The sequence below is a fragment of the Oenanthe melanoleuca genome, chromosome 7 (assembly GCF_029582105.1).
Source record: "Oenanthe melanoleuca isolate GR-GAL-2019-014 chromosome 7, OMel1.0, whole genome shotgun sequence".
In the NCBI taxonomy this organism is placed as follows: domain Eukaryota; kingdom Metazoa; phylum Chordata; class Aves; order Passeriformes; family Muscicapidae; genus Oenanthe; species Oenanthe melanoleuca.
Window position 1 is genome coordinate 5,547,264 of NC_079341.1, and position 22,106 is coordinate 5,569,369.

At 43.3% G+C, this 22,106-nt stretch overlaps 2 protein-coding genes across 9 annotated transcripts in view; one reads left to right on the forward strand and one right to left on the reverse strand.

Moving 5' to 3' along the window:
* The window catches only part of PCNT (pericentrin), a 67,284-nt gene extending 56,558 nt beyond the window's left edge, over nt 1-10,726 (reverse strand). For 5 of the 8 annotated variants that reach the window (XM_056496208.1, XM_056496206.1, XM_056496204.1 and 2 more), the window contains exons 1-6: nt 10,567-10,698; nt 5,844-6,029; nt 4,301-4,351; nt 3,411-3,590; nt 2,472-2,615; nt 23-187 (exon numbers count right to left, since the gene is read on the reverse strand). In XM_056496208.1, coding sequence (XP_056352183.1) covers nt 23-187; nt 2,472-2,615; nt 3,411-3,590; nt 4,301-4,351; nt 5,844-6,029; nt 10,567-10,620 — 780 coding nt within the window. In that variant the 5' untranslated portion in view covers nt 10,621-10,698. Of the gene's footprint in view, nt 1-22; nt 188-2,471; nt 2,616-3,410; nt 3,591-4,300; nt 4,352-5,843; nt 6,030-10,566 lie in introns of all 8 variants that reach the window. The other 3 variants (XM_056496203.1, XM_056496207.1, XM_056496209.1) reach the window with 3 other exon arrangements.
* A 4,495-nt stretch (nt 10,727-15,221) lies between these two features.
* On the forward strand, nt 15,222-21,431 carry C7H21orf58 (chromosome 7 C21orf58 homolog). The gene is made up of 8 exons (XM_056496655.1): nt 15,222-15,540; nt 16,200-16,257; nt 17,354-17,421; nt 17,808-17,945; nt 18,157-18,271; nt 19,668-19,807; nt 20,183-20,331; nt 21,348-21,431. Exons 1-8 carry the CDS (start codon nt 15,481-15,483, stop codon nt 21,361-21,363), a joined length of 744 nt encoding a protein of 247 aa, XP_056352630.1. The 5' UTR covers nt 15,222-15,480; the 3' UTR covers nt 21,364-21,431.
* The last annotated feature ends 675 nt before the right edge of the window (nt 21,432-22,106 follow it).

The window sequence follows — 22,106 nt, forward strand, 5'->3', positions numbered from 1 at the left end:
AATTAAAAAAGTATGTTTTTACCTTTTGAGAAGACTCCAGCTGTACCTCTAGATCATGTGCTTTCTCACGCAGCATCTGCAAATGTGCATTTTGCTGTCTGAGATGATCCTGAAACAACCACATTTGCTGCTGGGCTTCTAATCCTTCATTCTTCCTGAGACTTTTGCTCCTCAGCATCTCAGTAACCTGGACACATAAAAGGCACTCACAGTCAGGAGAAAGTTTATATCCAAACAATTCACACACTGTAAGCAAGTGTAGTTACAGATTTACCCTAAATCTTTCATTCTCAAGGAATAAAAATCATCCTAAAAAGGCAGACAACACTCATCATTTAGATACTATTACTCACTAAAAAGATGCAAATGTTAGATAATTCATCCCTATGGTGAATTTTCCAACATTATGAACCTATAAATCTAGCATAATACATCATTCTGAATTCCTCCACTATTAAGCAGAACTTCTAATGGACTGGACATGCCATCAAGAGGACAATGAACAAAACCATTCTTCTCTACAAAGGATTTACAGCTCATTACTAAAGGTTGCTTTTTAACTCTCCACATTCCTTCCAATGAAAGTATTTCCCCCATCAGAGTAACATAAAATAAGTTGTATTTAACATATTTTTCTCAATATGTGGCTAAAACCAAGGAAGAATATGTAAGACAGTATTAGTGCTTTCAACTGTTATCAAAGTTGACATCCTTCCACAATGTGCATAATCTCACTAGACTTATTTAGAATATGCCTGAAAAGCTATTTGGAGGCTTGATCCTTGTCTTTCAATGGCTTATGTTGCAAATCCTAAACACCTGCTGAGTAGCCTTCACTTTTACCACATTTTGCTGTTGCAACCAGAATTGTAGATAGAAAACAGAATTTTTTGTTATATTACAGAATTTCCTTTAGCAGACAGATTGATTTTTCAGGGCATAAGTAACACCTTTAAAATAATTCCTGGATTAAAAAACCTAAGTTTTTCTTCTTAAAATTTTTTAATCCCTTTCTATCCAGACTTTTAAAATATGCAATCCCATGTAGGGCAATTCTTATCCTGCAAACCTGAAACAGCTGCTACACAGAACATTTCTCTTTGGTGAATACTACAAGGCTCCAAGGACAACAAATACATAGGTTCAGAAAGAATAGCCACTAGAACACTGAGCATCACCAAGAAAGAATAAAGCACTTTTGAAAATACATTTTAAAGCAAAGAAAGGCTGTAATCTCTCTCATTACCCAGGGATTAGATCCATGATCAACCTGTTGCACTGAAGCAGGTTCCTATGTGTCATAGAGGCTGCTTGAACCATGTTATTTTAAATTTGTTTCCTTGAGCCAAGTCCCATTACCTCAGCACAGCGAGTTTCTGTCTAACAGCTGAGATGTTCCAGTTGCCCAAGCAGAAACTCATAGATTTCTCTGGCAAAGGACAAATGATCACATGCAAACCCTAATTATATAGAAACAGTTGTGGCCAAAAACCACTTGTGGCAGGACATTCCCCTACCACAGAAGGGCTTATCTGTTCTGCCTATCAGCTGGTGCAAGAGCTCAGGGCATCTTCCCCCTCACAAGAATTTCTGACAGGTGAAATATCTCAGGCTGGACACCTGTCTGGTAGTGAAATATTTCTGGCACCATGGAGGTGGCATTCCCAGCTGACAATAAACATCTTGCCTTGGGAGAGAGATTGAAGGAAGATGAGCTTGAATTTCTGACTGACACTTAGCTTTACAAAGCTACACCAAATTTTCACAAGGCAGGAGTCTTCTGCACATTCCATGGAAATGTGTGGGGCTCTTCCCCAAAGCTGGGATGCCACCTTGTGCATACTCTCTTGGGGGCTGAGTGAAAGGGATCTGTGTACCTCATTATCAGTTTGGTGTTAAGTTACACTGACTCCTAATTTATTGTTTCTTGGCTAGCTGTTAATATAGGTACTTTTATGTTGTGCACTATTTTATGTTATCTACTAGTAGTTCTTTGTTTTACCTGTGTAATAACTCTGTTTAAGCTCAATTGTCTGTTAATCTTCTGCCTATTCAGTAAATAACTCGTATTCATTGAACTGTCATTTCCTGCAGGGGTCAGAACTCATTTAGGTGTGCCTCACCTGAACTCAAGCTGCTGCCAAAAATCTGAACCTAAGGCAGGCTTGCCTAACGCTTCCACTTGATCCATAACACCACCAACAACACTGAGTAAGACTCCCTAACAAGGGCTTAAGTGAGGAACAAAGAAGTGCAATGACCTTCAAAACATTATGCAAGTGGAAAATATGAGGATATTTCCAGGACTTCTCTGTAGCAACCAGGAAAAACCCTGCCTCGCCCTGAAATCGTTTTCACTGCTGTGCTACAAACTGAACTGTGAAGAGCTATGTCACCAGCTTAATGTTTTTACATTCCTAGAGCTGTTCTTGCAGTCTCTGTAGGGCACACAGATTGGAGGAGAGGCACACCTGATGTAACTGGAGCTGCAAATCATGGATCTGACCAGCCACATGTGAAGCCTCCTCCTGTAGCTCGTCCCGGTCTTTCCTGGCCTGTTGAAGGCAGGTTGTTAACCTCCTGATGATCTCATTCTGCTCTTGAACTGTCATTTCCTACAGGGGTCAGAAGAAGTGCACTTTTAACATTAAAATACTCTTCACATATTTGGAACCAAGAAGATTTTCTTGAAGCAAAGCCACAAGAGAGTCTGTGGTTACACTTCCGTTTTAACCAACTTGTGCCAAAGAAGTTTCTGTGTCCAAAAGATGTGGCAGGCATGATGGAAGAGGAGTCTTAAACTGATCTCAGAGATGACAAACCTAATCAAAAGTGATTTAAAAAACAAATTGTGGGATACCAACAATGAAATTGGTATTTTGACTTCCAAATTTGTAGCTCGTATTGATGTAAAAAGAAACCAAGTTTTCAAAAAGGAACCAAGTTTTCAAAAAGGAACCAAGTTTTCAAAAAGGATACAATGAGTACTTAATACCCCCTAAATTATTTCTTATCTGCCATCAATTCCCTTCAGTCAAGTGAGAGGAAGCTAATGAGATGGGATACATGAATCCTATTTTATCACATTTATTTTTTTAACTTATTTCTCATCAACAGGTCTTTGCTTCCCCAATCCAAGAATGAGAAAGAACATATAAAGGGGAAAGTAGCTAGTCTTAGAAAGCACATGGTAATAATTTACCTTTACATAGAATTGCTAGAGAAAGGGAATGTAAAATATTTTTTTTAATATTCTGGAAGAGGATGCTGCTTTTTTTACTATATGTCAGCAAGGTGAAGGACTTCTCACTAAAAAAAAAAAAAAATAGGTTTTTAAGTCTTGCAGCCTAAATATTCTTAGGATGAAAATAAGGTAGTGTTATCCCATTACCCAATCCTGTGAAACATACCTGAAGCTGCATAGAATTGTTGTGCTGGGTGAGTTGGTCCTGCAGCTCATCCATCTGTACAGTGAGTCTTTCCACTGCTCCCTGTTTCTCCAGCAGTCTGCTCTCCAGCTCAGCTATCCTCACCTGGCACATCTGAGCATCAGCCTCGCTGTATTCTGCAGCAGAATTTATCCTATCTTTCTTCATAAAGAAAAACAAAAATAAACAACCCAGAAATGCATTTATTCACTAAAAATACCATTTCTGGTTTGTGATTAGTCTGAAAACAAATTCAGCTTCAAAGTTAAGTCCTGGGAAAATTCTACTTTAAAAGTAATTCAAGACTGGGATGTTGTATCTAACAGAAACATTACATACATTAAGTCCTTAATGCTTAGAATTTTCAAGTTAAAAAAGATCATAGAGAATATATTTTCATGATAGCTTAAGGCACAAAAGTAAAGAGCATCTGACTGGATAACAGTCCACCCAAATAAGAAACAACAATGTAAAGCTCTTAAATGAAAATTAAACTTCTGTGGTTTCTTGGGAACAACACTGTTACAATCATCACAGAGGATACAGTAATTGATTTTGAATATTTTTGGTCATATTGTATGAAACAATGAAAAATGAACCCATGTATCAACTGGAAGCACCAAAAACATTCCAATTTCTCTGGGCAAAGCCTATGATTTTTACAAACCCCAATTTTCTTAGCAACCAATTTTCACAGCCAGTACATGTACATACAGTGAAATGCCTGTTTTATACCATAAAATAGTGAAATCATATCAGTTTTATAGTATTTGATAACAATGCTTAATTAATCATTTTAGCAACCAATTATCACAGTCTTCTTTCAGCTCTATCCAGCATCTTGTACTAAAGATATATCCTTTCACACTTACTTCAGTTGCATGATCATCCAATGGCTCCCAGCTAGACAAATCAGTGCTGCCCTAGTAAATAAACAAACAAAACAAACACTAAATCATAGCTATTTTAAATAAAAAGGAAAATCAGAATTATTTTGGAAACACCTTAAGCATGAGCCAGAAAGGTCTGTGTTGTGAGAGACTGACTTTATGCTAAATCCAGCTTGTGTTTCATGGTGAAATGAACTAAACTGCAAACAAACAAACAAAAATATTATAATGTCTACTTAAATTTAGGGCTAATTCTCAACACTGATTCAATGCTTGATCCTCTGCTGTTGTAGCTGGCAAATATTTTAGCAATCTTTAATCTACTACTAAAAATTAAGAAACTAATAGGAGATTATTTAAAAAACATGCTAAAATCATTCAGGTAATCACTAAAGCAACAGCTTTTTCTGGCACACAGATTTAACACAGCTTGATACTTTGAAAGAAGTGTCCCTCTCACTAAATTCACAAGAAGATCAAGATGAATAGTGCATTATTTGGAAAAGGCAATCCACAGCTCTCCCTGCATTTTGAGTCTGCTTGAAGTAGTTCCCAATGATTACTGTCTCCCTGGAGGTATCCTCTCCAGGTAACCTAGAATTCCAGCTGCTTTACAAACCAGCTATTTTGAAAAAAGCTCCTTAGCAGCAGTAAGTGATTTTTGTTTTTTCAATTTAAACTCACAAGGACATTGGTATGGCTGAGTGATAAAACACATTTTTCCTCAGTGCAGACACTCATGTGTAGCTTCATAAAAGCCTTTGCAATGCTCACAGTTATGCTGAGGATATCCTGGAAGCATCAGGGATACCCTCACAACAGAAAGCAGGATAACACATGTAAATTTTATCCCCCATCACTGCAGGTTTGCAAACACACTAGTTTGTGTTATGATACTGTGGTATGTTGTGAAAACACACCAACAGATGGAGAGATGCTTTTGGTGGAGAAGGCACCAGCTCCTCAAAATTCTTTCCACAGAGAACATGACTACCTTTAGAGAGCCATCAGTACATACATACCAAAATACATCAGACACAAGCAGAGTCACACCTTAAACAAATCTATGGAAATACCATTCATGCTGGCTTTACAATGGCCACTAAGAGCTTGATGGAATCAATTACAGTTTTTCAGAAAACATTAAGCATATTTGAGCCAGCAAGTGATACAAAACCAAATTAGTGGTGTGTATTATAAGGTCCTGGGAGTTTTTAATCTGTTGATCTCCCACTATTTCATGAACTCAGAGCCACAGAAGCCTGTCTGCCCAAAGAGAAGTCCATGGCAGTGAAAGGTGAAAGGCTTTAATTCAGGAGGCTAACAGCTCCCTGGCAATAACAGCTGCCTAGGCCATACCATGGAGATGTCTTACCCAGTAAACAAGGCAAAAGTAACCCCAGTTCACTCACCTCCCAAGGGCAGCTAGTGACCAGTGCCAGCGAGCTAACACTCAGCTGAGTAAAACAACCACCTGCAACACTTCACCTGCAGTGGAGGGAAGGCAAGAAATACTAAAACTTACCTGTGCCTCTGGGAGGTTGGTGTCTTCAGGCTGACCCTGTAGGCCCTTGCCAGCAGCTCTGGCTGCTACTGGGTGCTCTTCCTTCGGGAGGTCATGCGTGTGGACAGCCGAGCCCTTCCTCTTCGCCGCCTTTTTCTGCGGCTGCGCGACGTCGCCCTTTGCTTTTCGCTGTCTGAAGCAAGCAAACTGTTCAGGAAAGATTGCAAGAGGTACAGGGAGAGGTAAGCAAGGAAAAAGTAGCAGGACCACAAGATTAACACAGTCATGGGTGACAGAGCTCCTGTCTTGATAAAGTAAGTGCATCTGCAGAAAAACTGCTTTATCTGCCTGCTTTCCACACGTTCACGACATGCTGGATAACTGTGCCATTAAGCAACAAATCTCACACCTGCACTAAACGCTCATTTCCACACAAGAATCAAAGTTTTGCTCAGTGAAACTTTGTGTGTCAATGATAATCCAGAATTACAGCAAGACAAATTAGTAAAGCAACGAGTTGCCAATACACTAGAAGCACCAGGAAAAAATAATAATTGAGCAGAATTTCTGCAAGAGCAGCAAAACCAAGAACCCCCTTGCCAGGGTTCCAGAACCAGCACACCCCTACAAATACATCTAAACAGGTCTTAGCCAGCGTCAGCTTTGAGATGAGGATTCACTTCCGTTAATTTTAATGCTCCTTCCCTGCCATCCCCTTAAGAGAACACAGCAAAACTTCTTTGCCAGAAAGCAGCCTCCAGTACATAAATAGAAAATCAATTAAGCCAGGTCATTTTAATTTCTTCTGTTGAAGAATCAGATGCTCTACTTTATCAGGCTGTCACAGCTCTACAAAGCTCCAGGGACTTGTAAAGAATGTCACTGACAATTTATTACCCAACTCTCCCTAACACTCTAAACAGCTTAAAAAGGATTATTGTTATTTTCAACTCTAGTATTGTGTTTAGGCAGCACTTCCAGGTAACAGCTCCCCCACAGCAGAAATCCAGACCTCCTTTCCCTTTCACAGGGAAAAAGACTTCAAGGTTAAAACCACAGATTATCAAGTGCAGTGTTAGATCCTTGTGATGAAACAAAACAGATTGTTAACTGATGAGTGGATGTAAACATCACTGCCAAGCTCTACCTGCAATACACATGAAAATCCACTGCTTGACAGCTTGGTTTTCCTGTCAAACAGCCACCTTGCAGAAACATCTTGCCCCATTCTTCTCATTCAGTTTGTGAAAAGGATCTGGTTCAGTCCCCTCTCCTTATAGGAACAACTACTTGACAGCTCAGCTACTCAACAGGTGCAAAGTTACACATCTGCTACACCCAGCAGCCTGCTGAAAAGGTGTATTTGCAGAAAAACATCAATTTCTTACCAGCTAATAAAATTCTTATGTACAAAAAACTTATTTTTAATATTACCTTCTGTAATTTCTACAGTGAGTAATACTGAAATGCAGGTTAAATGAAGATTGTCAGACTTGTGCCCTCCATAATAAGCAGAATGAACAGACCATAAAGCTGCAGTGAGACACAAATACTATCCTCTGAAACCAGATGTCAACTCCAGCACTTTCTGATGGCAATGTATGTCAAAAATAGCTACAGCACTAATTAACCTGATAACATGGGGAAACAGAGCAGGAGGAAACCTGCAGATAAATGGAGAGTAGAGGAAACTGCTGAAGCAGGGAAAAAGGGAAAACAGGAGTAAAACAAGCAGAAAAGATGAAAGGCAGAAAGAGTTGGCATTACAGAGAGCAGTTACTGATTCATGAAGGGAGACCAAGTGTCTCACATTAAAATACCAGGACTTGGCATGACTGAACACCTAAACAGCATAAATTTTTAAATGCACAAGTCAAAGAAAAACAAAACTTATTTTGCCCCATTCAAATGCACTAAATAAATAAAATCACAATACATACCATGCAAAAAATATCTAGCTACACCTAAATTTTATGGAACTACTGGACTTGGTGGAATGGCTGGATTCAAATGTGCTCCAGATTTATGGGCAAAATTCTATTTAGAGCAATATTAGTTTTCCAAAGGCTCTTATCTGCTACATGAAGTGTCATTTTAAGAGAAACTCAAATTCACAGCCAGCCATCTAACATGAAGTAATGAGTGAGAATGTGAAGAAAGCAAGACACAACTGCCTCTGAGTCACCACAGTGAGATCCCATCATGCCTGACTGGAATGATTTAACCCTCCTTTTGCTTTCTAGAAGCACATGCAAAGGTGAAAGCCTCACTTTTAGCCAAGATATACCACTGCCACAGGAACCCTGAGAGCACTGTCCTCCACAACATTCCAAGAAGTGTTCCAACACAAGAACACCCTTCTACAGGTACCAGTGCACTGCAACTTCATTTCACCAGGACCACTCAGTTACATTTGATGTATTACTTTATGTGCTTCAGAAATTAGTACCAAAACAAACACCCAGAGAAAATAGAACAGAGCAGAAAACTGCATCAGCACCAAACAGAAACAGGCTGTTCAAATAAACATTAGTTCAGCTCTTGGATACAGCAAACACAAGCAACAAGTGCTCTTAGACAAAAAGCAAGAAATATTTTCTAGACCTTCCTCAAAATGATGAGGTGGGAAAACTTCCTGGAAAACCTGAACTCATTTTTCAGGTCCTAACTGTAAAAAGGAGGTGGAGCAAAACTCCCCACACCTGAGGTATGGCATAGAGAGCTGTGTAACTAGAGGCACAGGTGGCCAACATGCACACTAATTACTGTGAGGTAGAAAAAAACAAGGAGAAAATAGCCACACTGAATAGTTAGGCTTGTTTTGTTTCTCAATTACTAGCCTGGCTATGAGTATTGCATTTGTTAGAAACAGGAATCTGAGGTACCTGATACATTACTTAGCTGCCAATTACATTCTCCAATAAATAAAACAGTTGGCATTATCATTATTCTTGGGTGATAACTTAAATGCATCTCAGAATGGCATTTTTATTCCTATATGAAAAAGAATAATGCAAGCACTGGTTTGAAAAGGAAAACATTTAGATTGTATTTCTTTGCCAAGTCATTGCTTAACAGATTAAAATCTACAGATGCTAAAGATAAAATATCTCATGGAGGGTGGGGGTGAGGCAAAAAGCCCTCAAGAGCTCACACCTCCAGACTGAAGCAGTATCAAACTGCAGTTACATCACAGTGATTGCTGCAAGAGGCTTCTCACACACAAACCAGCCTCACTCCCATCCCCTGCAGTCAGGAGTGCTGTCAGTGATGTGTAGATGGCTCAGAAATTATCTGATGGACACTGAGCACTTCTGTGTCACACTAGAGATGGGATCACCTTAAGCTGCTCTAGCCTGCACCACAGGAAGGAGAACCTGTACTATTTTTATGGCAAACAACAGTTTTGCAACAGGTGGGAACTAGTAACTTATTCAAGTTAAGTCTGTCACATTTTTCAAATCATAAACAGGTCCTGCACCTGGAATTAATTTATGTTAACACGACTCATGCCACACTAAAGTAACCTTTCAACCTTAAGCTCTGCTCTCAGAGCTCTCTCTCTTGAGCTAATGCTCCAGCTGTTCTCCAGCAGAGGACTGTGTTCACAGCACACAGCAAGGCTGGGAAGGCAGTGCTGAGCAGGAGCAGGCAGTGTGGAATCCATGGCAGCACCAGGGAAGGACAGGGATGGAGGAGCTGTACTGCTACATCACCAGGCTGCAGCTCCAGCTACAACCCTGCTCCCTTCCAGAAAAGCTCTTTGATTTTCTTGTGCACAGCACTGGTGGGAAGCAGCTGAAACAGAAACACAGACAGACAGGACAGCTCCTCTGAGCCCACCAGCCAGATACCCAGACAGGTTCCCTGCAGAAAGGGCAGGGTCTGCAAAGTTCTGATGGGTCTGAACTTCCCACGACAGCCTCAGCTATCCCTGTCTAGCTACGGCCCCCATTCCAGTCCTTCTGGAGTGGGGAGAACTCGAAAGCCTGAAGGGAAATATAACAAAACCAGCTCAAAACCCATCAGAAATGCTGAATTAAAAGGAAAGCAACCAGGCATTTTCAACCAGCTCCTCGAATATCATTACCAAAACAAAGCAGAGGTTTTCATCTAACGGGGTTAGCACCCAACCAGCGTTAAATACATGGCTGCAGGTAATAATTACATGGAGAATGTGCAGGTAATAACTACTTGGAGAATGTTATCTTTATATATCAGTCTCATCCCGTGAGCTCTACACTAGTCCCTAAAGTACAGACAAGTGAAGACACCTAAATGTTCAAAACTTATCAAGTGTTTGCTAGGGGCTTGACTGAGAACAACAAACCGGACACACAGGCAAGGGAATGAGCCAGCGGAGCAACAAAACAACACCAGTTCTTTGGGAACCTCAACTGGAAACGCAGCGTTCCCACGAACACTGAATCCTGGGCAAAACTGGGGAGCTGGAAAGTTAAAAAAGAAACAGAAAACAACATAAAGGAAAGCAGAGCCTGAGGGACGGTACGTGCACTGCTGTCAGCTGCTGTGTTCACCCGAGGCAATGTTTCGCAGAAGCACCGCTGGGCACGGCTTTTCCTGCGGAGCCCCGGAGAGGCAGCGCACCTGCTCCGCCGCTGCCCGCACAGACCCCGCCACGGAGGGGACAGACCCGGGGCGGGCTGAGGCGATGCCGCCCCCGGCCTGCCAGCCCTCGCTGCGCACTGAGAGCCTCCGCCTGGCCGGGAGCCCTTCCCCTCACCTTAGCCCTGCCGGCCTCCAGCTTGTGCCTCCGCGCCTCCTCCTGCGCCTCCATGAGGCGAACGGGGCGCTCCGTGCCCCCCCCGCGCCCTCACGGCGGCGGCAGCACAGTTTCCGTCATGGCCGCCCAGCGCCGCTCCCCGCCCGCCGCCGCGCCAGCCGCACCGCGCGGGGCGGGGCTCTGCTCCCATTGGCCACAGCGCCTGACGCACGGCGGGCACCGGCCAATGTGAACGCTTTCCTCAGCCGGGCCCCGCCTACTCCCGCTAAATGGCTGCTGGGATACCCCGGGCAAGGTGGCGCCAAACCCCGGCCCCGCCCCCTCAGCGGCGCCCACCAATGGGAGCGGCCCGCGCCATTTCAAAAGGGCCGCGGTCTCCGCTTAGAGCGGGAGGTGGCCAATGGGGAGCGGAGATTTGCAGGCGGCCGATGGGGGCGTGGCTGAGGGCGCCAATGGGGGTGTGGCTAGCGGCAGCCAATGGGGAGTAGAGATTTGCGGGTAACCAATGGGGGCGTGGCTGGAGGCGGCCGATGGGGGCGTGGCTGGGGCGGCCAATGGGGAGTAGAGATTTGCAGGTAACCAATGGGGGTGTGGCTGGAGCCGGCCAATAGGACGTGAGGGAGGGTTTGTGGCGCTCTTCCCGCCTTTTTACTAATGAATTTTTAGCGAAGACATAAATGAATGTTCATTGGTTCTCAGCTGTGTGATTCTCTTCAGTAATCAGCACGCTGTCCTCTATTGCTAATTGATTTTTTTCTCTTCATGCTAATTTGGTTGTCATTCTTTAATCTCTCTGATATAGAGAACCTAGAACTAAACTCAAAACAGATTATAGCATGCTGTGTAATCAAGAACAAATGGTGCTTTGCCATACAACAGGATTTTTACCTAATTGTTTAAGATTGATGAGCAGAAAAACTGGTAAAAAGCAGACAAGGTGCAGGTTATGAATATGTATAGGTGATGTTGAAATTTTAATAAATATGTATGGGCTTAGGTGTATAAAATATACCTACTTTTACAGCCCCTTGCTGGTTGTGGAGTTTGCATGTAGCATCTATCATAATTTTCTTGGACATGGAGTTTCCAAATTTCCAAGCCTTAATCTCCTCTGTTACCCCAATATTCTTGAAGGGCCATAAATTTAAGATCTCAGGTGTCCAATCTTGAACTCCCTTATGCTCTGATTATTGAAACTACAAAACTGGTGGCTTCTTTGCATTTTGAAATCATTAAACTATAAAAATACAGGCTTTAGTCAAATCTGTTAGTTGGAGAAGTGTGCTGGGTTGGCAAATATTAAAAACTCCATCTGCATCGAGGGCTGAGTTAAGTTTAAGCTTTAACCCATTGCAGAGGTTTTTGGGACATGGTATTTTTTGCTTTCCTCTTCATGAACGATTTTACTCTTCTAAGGAGGAGTGGAAGTTTCAGTGAGCTAACCATGCTGGTGTTGGATCTGATTGGAAAGATGCATGCTGATGTCTTTACAAACAATTCTTTGGGTGTTAATATCTTTGAAATGGGTCCTAATGTCCCTCCTAACTTCAAGCAGCAGGTTGGTTACAGAGCCCTGACAGTTCCACTCTTGACACAGGCAAGGATGTGCACAAGAACTTCTGAACTTTGGGGTAAAATGGTATTTCCAAGGGGGGATATGTGGTAGGGGATTTGGGAAGGCTGTACCTTCCCAGTACCTCAGCATATGAGGAAAGGAAGAGGGCAACATGGGGCTGGGAGTTTAGGATTAAAGGAGGCTGTGCCCTCAAAAACCTCGAGAGAGATAGAGAGAGATTGCAGGAGTCCTTTGTCTCCTTTGTGGCCACTGGATTTTCATATTTTGATTTTCCATGTGGATGGGCTCCTAAGGCTAATTCTGGTCTTCTCCTGCTTTGTCACCTCCTGAGCTGTTTATTTGTTTTTTTCTGCTAGTACTCTCATGCTCTCTGATTTCATAGCCAGCATTCTGAGATTGTCCCCACTCAATACCAAAAGACAAAGTCTGAATTAGCAAATTTCTTAGTGAACACTTCCAAGGATCAGGCAGCCACAACTTTTCTGGGCAACTTGTTCCAGGGCTTCACAGAGAAGAACTTTTTCCTAATATCCAACCTAAACCTACTCTCTGTCCCCTTATCCTGCCACTCCAGGCCCTTGTAAATAAGTCTCTCTCAATTTTTCAGGCTCCCTTCAGATACTGGAAGGCCACCCCAAAGTTTCTCTTTTTCAGGCTGATGAATACCAATTCTCTCAGCCTTTCCTCACAGAGCAGAGTTGCTCCACCCCTCCAATCATCTTGGTTATTATCATAATTCATATATTTTTAAATTGTCTTCTAGAACTTATAGAAATTAAAATTAAGGGTATAAAATATCAAAATCAATAAAAGAAATCAGACATGTAATACTGGTATGGACCTCATCAGCTTATCTAATCCATTCTTGTATCTGAGGAGTCCTGCAATAGTCCTACAACGTTCAAAACATTTTTTTTTTTTAATTGTTCATAAACAACTTCTGGGAAAGTTTTTTGTTTGGTAACTGCTCCATCATTTCCTTTAGTGGCTAATGAAGATATCTTTCCCTGCTTTTATCAGGTTTTCACTTCCTTATTAAGCCAAATACCCGTGATTTTCCAGACAGAACCCCCCACCCCACCCTGTTCTTTGACTGTATCCTCTAATTTATTTAAAAATTGCTGGCCTGTCCTCTTTTCACCATCTACTTACTATTTAAATAAATCCAGTTCTTTAAAGCCTTCCTTAGAACCTACGTTTTGTAAATGCACCCGGGTTTTTTTTTCCCCTGGACTCTTTCCCTCTCAAATCTCCATGTCTAAAAATAGGCACAGTGTCCAAACTTTGACTTCAGCACTGCTAAATAGAGCAGAATAATTCTGTCCTGTGAGGTGCATGTAACACACCTGTTACTCCTTTGCAGGATTAAATTTGTCTGGTTTTGCTCTGTTGAATCCTCATTCTCAGATGTGATCCCTTGTTTGGGATTCAGTGTAAATTTTTTATTTATTTATTTGCCTGGTACTGGATTTCCTCTGGGATACCTGTCACATCAAGCAAAAATTTCTCTTTATTTTCTCCTTGGTAAATTCAGTTGCTTATCACTGGTGCTGTACTTTTAAGGGAATACTTATTTTCTTTTTGTCAAACTTTGTTGTAACCCTCTAAACCCTCTATTCATACTGGAATGAGGGCTCTAGAAATTTAACTTTTAGGGGCATTGTATTAAACCAGTTGTTGGTAAAACAATCAGCTCAATATTCACCAGCAATCAAAAAGGAAGAGGTTTTTCCCAGCACAGAAGAAAACTATACTTATGCAGTTTACAGGCATAACTAGGCTTATGTTTTAGTTTAAGATAATTAGGAAACTCCTTGTCACAGGCTGTTGCTCAGAGGAAGGGGTCCAAGATGTCAGAGAAAAATCTTGTTGGGGTTTTAAAGTACAGGAATGGACTCAGAGTTGTTTCCCAGGAGAGCTGCTGGCAGGTGACAGGATTTTCTGTTCTGTCATCCCTGCCGTTCACCACAGAGGAAGCTGAACTCCAGCTCTGACGCAGCACAGCTGCTGGAATTTTGAAGTTTGGGAGTTTTGAAGTATCCTTGGATCAGTGAAAATGAGCACAAAAATGAGCATTTTTGAACAAAGCTTGATTTGGAGTGACATCCGTAAATTTGTTTTTATTTTGGTTTTGACCCAGGAAAATGGAATTTTATGCAAAATTCCATTTTTACTGAGCCAAGGATTAAAAAAACCAAAAAAACCCCAAGCAAAACACTAATATACAGCTGTTTCAGGCATCCCTGCACCTTAGTTTCCCTAATTTCTCCAGTGACTTCCTGCCTGTGTATTTTTAGGGATGGGACACAGCTGGGGGAGGTGATCTGTTCTGCTCTCACACATTTTAGGAGAATGTCTGAGCTGCTCCAGCTGCCAGCTGTGGCTCTGCTGCAGTTTTGCTGTGGCCTGAGAGTGAGGAAGGGGCTGTAACTTGTCTCTCCTGGGCTTCAAATATGATGCTGAGAAGGAGTGTCTGTTACTTGGCTTTTTTCTCTTGCCTTGGTGCTCATTTTATGGGTATCACTGATAAATATTACCCTGTTTTTATGCTGCCAGGGCTATGCTGGGAGAGGGAGACATTCTACAGGTTTCTTGGGAGATGGTAACCAAACAGATGTTACACCATAGCCTCTTTGCTCCTGGGCTTACCCAGGGGTGAGTTCCAGCTTTGCTCCTTCATTTTTTTAGTTCCTGTGTGGTTACTCATGTAAAGGGCTATGTCAAAAGTGTGCAGACCCCTTACAGTGGAATAAACAGGTACCAATCAGCAGCATCATAATCTGACCAGTGGCACTGGGCTTGTTTTAAAGAACCACTGGCTTTTATTTAGCTTTTTCTTGCCCACTAATATGCCAGGCATTTGCTTTACCAAAGGCACACAAGCTTCTGTGCCTGGAGATTGTTTATTGACACTATAAACTCAGCAGCCAGGTTACAGGCACAAACCTCTGAGCTAATTAGAAGGCTCTAACAACACAGAGGCCAGGCTTAGTGATGGTGCCAGGGGAAGGGTAGCAACCATCAGGAAGAGAAAAATAAATATTCAGTCTCAGTTGCCTTCCTGTGAGCATCACAACCTGCAGCACTAAAGTATGTTGAGAGAAATGGCAGGAAAATCTGTGTCTGTGACATTGAGAGTGCCTGCACTCATTTCTACCTGGGAGTGAAAATAGAGCTTTTACCTGCTTCTCTCAATTTTTACTCAACTTCTATTATTGGTTTTTAATAATGGAATTATTCTGTGGAGATTGTGGAGGGGAAAAAATGAGCACTGAAAACCTATCTGCCTCTGTTTAGCTTTTTAACCTGTTTTTGCCTGCCTAGTCTTCCAGGAGATAATGGCAGATCCTTCAGTGGTGGATCACCTGGCACGACTGAAACTCAAACTCCTAGAAAAGGTAAGGGAATAATTCTCCTTGCTCTGCTTTTTGCTCTTGCATGTTTAAGCATTAACACTGTATTTTAAAATAGTATCACTCTACTGAGATACACTGAGGAGTGGTACTACTTACTGTCACTTTCTTAAATAATGTTTACATGCACCTACAGTAAATTAAATTGACTTTGATTTTATGGGAGATGTCACCAGTTAGCTCAGAGCCAGGGACAAGCAAAATTTAGCAGTAAATCCTGGGTAAAGAGAATCTCAGATTGTTTAAAGCAATTTCATGTCTGCTTTCACATTAGATGTGTTGCCTGGTCAGACCTTTGCTGAATCAAGAGTCCAGATTTTGGACTATCAGGCAGGCCCAAACTGAACATTATCAAATTCTTCATATGATGCAGCTCTCTGCCCTACATAATAAATTATGTATACATCTCCTGATTCACCATGCTATCAGGTTTAAGGTTTGGAATAGCCTGGATAGTTGGAAACATTGCTATTCTTTATTGTAACTAGATTGATAATGAGATATTTCATACTGCTTTAAGAACCACCATTTTCCTCCACTTCTGCTCTATTTCCTCCCTCCCAAACCCGTGCCATAGGCTTGGAAATCCATGTGAACTTTTCTGCCTGATTTATGACCAGTTCTGGTTATGGTTCTGCCAACAGAGACTAGAAAATGAACAGGAGAACCTCGAGAAGATGGACTTGTCTCTCCCAGCTGCAAGTAAGAGAAGCATTTGCTCTAATTACAGGCATATTTTGGAAAGGGATTGCTTTTGTTCCCAGGCATGAACTCCTCAGGAGATGATCCCCTCTCCTCCCTCATGTGATATCTCTAGATTGTACTGTGGACTTCTGTTCATTGACCTGATGCTGTGGCCAAAAATTTTTAAAAACCCTTTATAACAACTTACAGTTTCAAAATACAAAATGGTGATTTCCAGAGCAGATGCCAGGCATGGCTCCATGGTATCTGAAAACATCCTTGCTTATCTTCATTTCAAGTGAGCTCAAATCTACCATGTGTGGGATGAACTGAAAAGGAAGTTGATTAAGAACAAAACAGAAAAAGAAAGGTTGACATTCCAACTGGAGTTTGAGCTGTTACTACAGTCATCCTCTGCATGCATGGGGTTCATCTGGAAACTTTCTGAAATGGATTCCTAAACCAGCAGGTTAAAAGGGGAGCAATTAAAACAGTTTATTTTAGAGGTGTTTTGCCTTTGTAGAGCTGCTGAACAGCTGTGACTGCACATGGCATAAAGTCATCACCCATACATGTATTTGACAAGAAAAGTAGCCCAAGCCTTTTGTGGAAGGACTCAAGCTGTTAAAGCAGAGCAATGCAGAGGCCCCAGGCAGGTGCAAAAAGAGGCTCTTTATTGCAAAAACCAGACCTTTTTAAGTATTTAGACCAGTTACACAGTTTTAAAACATAAACGTAATTCAACCAACCACTATACACCACGATGTGAACAGGTGATGGTTCTAAAACTTGTTTTTCTACCTCTAATTCACCTGAATCACTTTGCCACAGTCCTTTTGTATTTAGCCAAAGTAGCAGACCTGAGCCATGATTTTACACAGGTAACAAAACCCTTATTTTATAAGGTTAATCTTTCTAAAGGTAAATTTTTGCCTTATTTTATAAGGTAAACCTTTTATAAGGCTTTACCTTTATGCAACATCAAACTATCTATTAACACATCTTCCACATGAATATTGTGATGCAGGTGCTGTAATAGCTCTGTCTTTGCAATCCTTTGGGAAATGGGATTTTTGGGCAAAATGGGCAAAATAATGGGCTTTTCCTCTTCCAGGGAACAGAGCTCAGGACATGCTCCAAAGTGCCCTGAGGCAAAGGAGAGATCTGCTGCAGGAGCTCAGGGTAAGAGCCCTCCCTGGCCAGGAGTAGCAGACAGGACCCAGGTACCTGTACATCCACTGCTGATGTGGGTTCTGTGTTCTCCTGCCCTTTAGTCCTGGGGCTGGGCAGGATTTAGTGCTCTGCTGCTTTGGAATATAAAGGCTGGGCCAGCTAATCAGGGAAATGTTCTCCCAGACTTTTGGCATCTCATTCTGCACATTTATTTTTTTTTTCCATTCCTTTTTGCTTATGCTTCAAGATCTGTGGGAAGAAAAACTTGCTTTATTCTTATGCAGTGCCCTTGCTGCAGGTTCCTAGGGGCTAATCCCATTTAGTCCAGAGAGCATAACCATGCTGTCTGCCTCGCTGTACCCAGATTTTCTTCAAGAAAATGCTTGATTTTGCAGGAGCAGCACCTTCTGGAAGAGCTTTCACAGCCACCTGCACCAGCTGGGGGACACGACCACAGAGCTGCCCTGCCACAAATCTACCAGATCCCTTTTCCAGCTTCCCAAGTGGAGCCACCAAGGATTATCCAGCAGACTGTAAGGATTGTCTCCTAGAAAGCACTACCAGCACTGAGCCAGTCTGAGCTGACAGTAATTTAGGAGCACACCAGTGCCTGCTCATGCAGCCCACAGCCTCAGCAGCTTCTCCAGGAGAACCCCAGAGTTTTGCTGAAGCCCAGGCTGTTCACACAGATGAGGGAGCTGGCCAAAACCAGCCCTGACTTCTGCATTTTCCTTGCTGTTCCAGATGCCAGCTCAGCCTGCCACCATCATCCAGCAGCTGCCTCATCCCTCCCCTGTGATCACACAGATCCCCCCAGCCCAGCCCTTGGCTGCCCCCCGCCCTGGCAGCATTAAAGAAGGTAAAATCTCTCCACAGGGCAGCCAGGTCCTGTCACCAGGGCTGGAGAGGGCAGGGCAGGAACCTTGGCAAGTGGGAGGGGACATGGGATGGTGGCCCACCTAATTAGTGATGTGCTGTTTAATGAGCTGGTGGAGCTTTGGGAGTTGTGCATCACAAGGGGGATGTGGGTGCCAGTTGTGAGAGGTGTTCAGGCAAACTCTTATCACTCAAACTAAAGAAAAGGGAACTGCAAGCTCGAGGGAAGATTGGGAAAGCAAAGCAGCTCAACTCATGGCACTGAGTAATATCAACAAAGTCAAACTCGTGCATATGGATGATTCCAGAATTAGCAAACAGGCTTCTAAAATTTGGCTTTGCTCTTTTGTTCCTTCCTAACCTGCTGCTCAATCTCAGGGTTTTATTTTTGCCCTGTGTTTGGAAATGAGACAGAACACCTGCAAGTGTTCTAAATGTAGTGCATTGCCAATAAAAGAGTTTGTTTCTAAACATAGGTGTGTGCTACTGTGAAATAATACATGAAGTAAAACCTGGGACAATTTCCCTGGCTCAGCCTTCAGCCAAAGGTTCATCCCACACAGGAATCCTCAATGATGAAACTACAGTATTTCTCAGCTCATACTTCATCTAAGTGTCTGGATTTTTGAATCACAGTTTTTCCATAACCAAAATAGTCCCAATCCACTCATGACTCCCCTGAAGCTGCTACATGTAAACTACTTCTTGTATGATCAGTAAAAAGGCAAATGAGAGTTACCTTCATTATTTTTTCCCTTCTTTTTCTCTCACCTCTCCCTCTTCACTTCTCCCCAAGTGAATTAGTTACACTGCACAAATCCTGTGGATCTCAAACATCACTTAAGGAGAATTGATGGGCATGACATGACAGATTGAGGGTTGGACTTGATGGTGTTCAAAGTCTTTTCTAATCTTTACAATTCCATGAGTCAGTGGACTCTCAAGGTGGCACTGCAATATCACATAAATTTGAGGAAACCTCTCCCATGGAAAGCAGTGATCTGGGGCAGTGGAGAGCACAGCCAGGAGCCTGTCCATGCTGGAGCAAGGGAAAGCTGCACTCAGCTCTCCTCCAGGCTGCCATCCAGCACAGGCAGGGGTGTGGGCTTGCAGGGCTGCCAACACACAAGATGCTCAGCAGCAGCTTTCTTGCTGCTATGGGAGGAAAAACAGGAAAGCTGCTATGAGCAATCCTATTCACAGACATTAATCTTGCACTGTCTGGGGAAATAATGCCAACATTCCTCACGTGCCCCCTTTCAGCTGCTTTGCCTTTTCTGCAGTGACCAGTGTGTGTGCTGGAGGGCACTCCTTACCATGATTGCCTCTGCTGCTTGACAGTGGTGGATAAAGCTCTTACTGTTTTCTGCTCTTGCCAGATATGGTGGAGATGATGCTGATGCAGAATGCTCAGATGCACCAGATCATGATGCAGAACATGATGCTGAAGGCTCTGCCACCAGCAATGCTGACACAGCCTGGGGGAGCCAGCTCTGCCCTGCCCCAGCACACCCAGCAGGTAACAACACCCCAGGCAAAGCCTCATCTCCCTGGAAGGGCACACACACACAAAGAGCTGGGACAGGCACAGCACTGTGGAGGACACTGCCCCTTAGGAAAGATGACAGAGGAAGAGCACGACCCTTGCTCTCCAGGCCACCCTGTCTTTCTGCATTTCCCTGACCCTGACCAATGGAATACATTGCAGGGAGTGGGGTCTGAGCTTGGGGTGAGATCTCTAAGTCACCAAGTGCTCTTGGCCCTGTCGTACTGGCACCTGCAGACCCTTCTCCAGACACATCCCAAAGCTGTTCCTTTCCCCAGGGGTGGCTGGGTGGAACCTCAGCCCGTGGGGGCACAGGTTTCTGCAGCCAGCCTTGTCTCTCTCCCACAGGACGTGCCTGTGAGAGCAGCCAGGCTCAAGGCTCCTGTGGTGCACCACCACCACCATTACCCTCCCCCAGGGCTGCTCCCAGAGCCCCCCAGCACCTTCCTGCCCCCACCCATGGCACAGCACTGGACCAGCAGCTCTGCCCAGCCCACGTAAGTCAGCAGGCAGCTGTAGCCCTTCTTCCTGCCCAGGTGGGGTGGCAAGGTGGAATAAACCTGGGGATGTCACAAGGATGAGGAGCAGGATGACACATTGCTCTGCTCTCTCACCCTGCCCTGTGAGCCCAGCAGTCACCTGCTAAATGAGGCAGATGGGGGCACAGTGTTTTACCTTCAGGCTAAGGTTACCAGTAGGATTTATGTTCCTAAAGCACTGCTGGGACATTTGCTAATCAGAAATTCCTGGGGAAATAAAAACCCCCAAACCACCAGCTAAGAAAAATGGTCCAAAGGGAGTATCAGGAGCAGGGCTGAGTCTCTGCCATAAGCTTGTGCTTGCAGCTGAAGGGGGTGGGTTTCAAGGGCAGAAATGGATGAACTTCTCCCCAGGATGCTCCCAGATCCATAGAGCCCTGTACAGAGGTCACAGCCAGCTCCTCCAGGGCTCACCCCCTTTGTGCCTTCCTCTGAGCTTGTCCCTCTTGGCTTCCTGGGTGCTGGGAAGCTCTTATATGCCAAAACTGGCAAAGAAATGCACCTTGCTGCAGCATGGAAGGGGGGATGACATGGGGACACACTGTGAGAAGTCAACTTTCATTTCTGTGCCGTGGCTCTTTCAGAGCCCTGGTGAACAGGAGAACAGGATGGAGGCAGCTGCAGCCTTGGGCATGGGTGACCTGCTGGCAGGGATGTCTGTACAGCCCTCTTTAGCAGAGGATTTGAATTCCTGAACAGATTATTTGCCTAATGGGATTATAAGGGATGAACATTTCTACCTATTTCCCCTTGACACGGGTTTGTAATCTGAACCAGTAAAGAACTCCTGGCTCCTGTCAGGATCAGTGCAATTCACTGTTTGCAGAAATCAGACCTTGTCATGGCCTTTAAACCATGTTCTTCCTCCTCTTCAGCTGCCTTCCACCACAAGGTATGAGACCAAGCACACATTTTTGCAGCTGCAGCACTACTGGCTGCTGCTAAACACTATAACCTCATTTTTCTTGTTGCAGGTGGCCCACATACTGACAGTACAGGATCCAGATACAGTGGACCATGGCCTTTCTAAAGACAATAAAATCCTGATGTTCTTCCTCAGCCACTGACATGCCTTTTTCTTCAGCAACCTAAATCAAGCATTTCCCCTCCTTTACTTTTCCCACTAGTTTCCAGAGGGCAGGCTTTAATCCATGGCCATGTTTATCCTGGATTTTTAAAGTTTTATTTATTTATTTATTAAGGCTCACTCAGAGTTTTTATCAGGCAACACTTTTTCATGCTCTCAGCAGCCTGGTTTTGCTTAATATGGAAAGATGAACAATGATTTTGTAGCATTTTCTCAGTATCTTCCCACCTTCTGGTTTTAAAGTGAGAACATCTGTACTCTGAGTTTGCCTGGTGCAGTTTGTGAATGAGTCTGATTAAGGAAACCCAGGGACCTAAATTTTGTTTGGAATGAAGAAAAGATAGTAACTGCTGGAAGCCAATTGTGTGCTGTCTGTGTTCCAAAAACAATTAATGAATAATATATTTACTATGTAAAACCTACCTTGCTCTTTGCCCTCTCTGCTCTGTTGTTTTTGAGATTCTTACTGCTCTCACAACTTCTCACTTTTTACAACTACCTGAGAGAGGAAATGGCCTCAAGTTGTGTCATGGGAGTTTAGATTGAATATTAGGAAGAAATTATTGACTGAAAACATTGTCAGACATTGGAAGAAGCTGAGCAGGGAAACATTTGAGTCCTGCCCATCCCTGCAGGTCTTTGATAG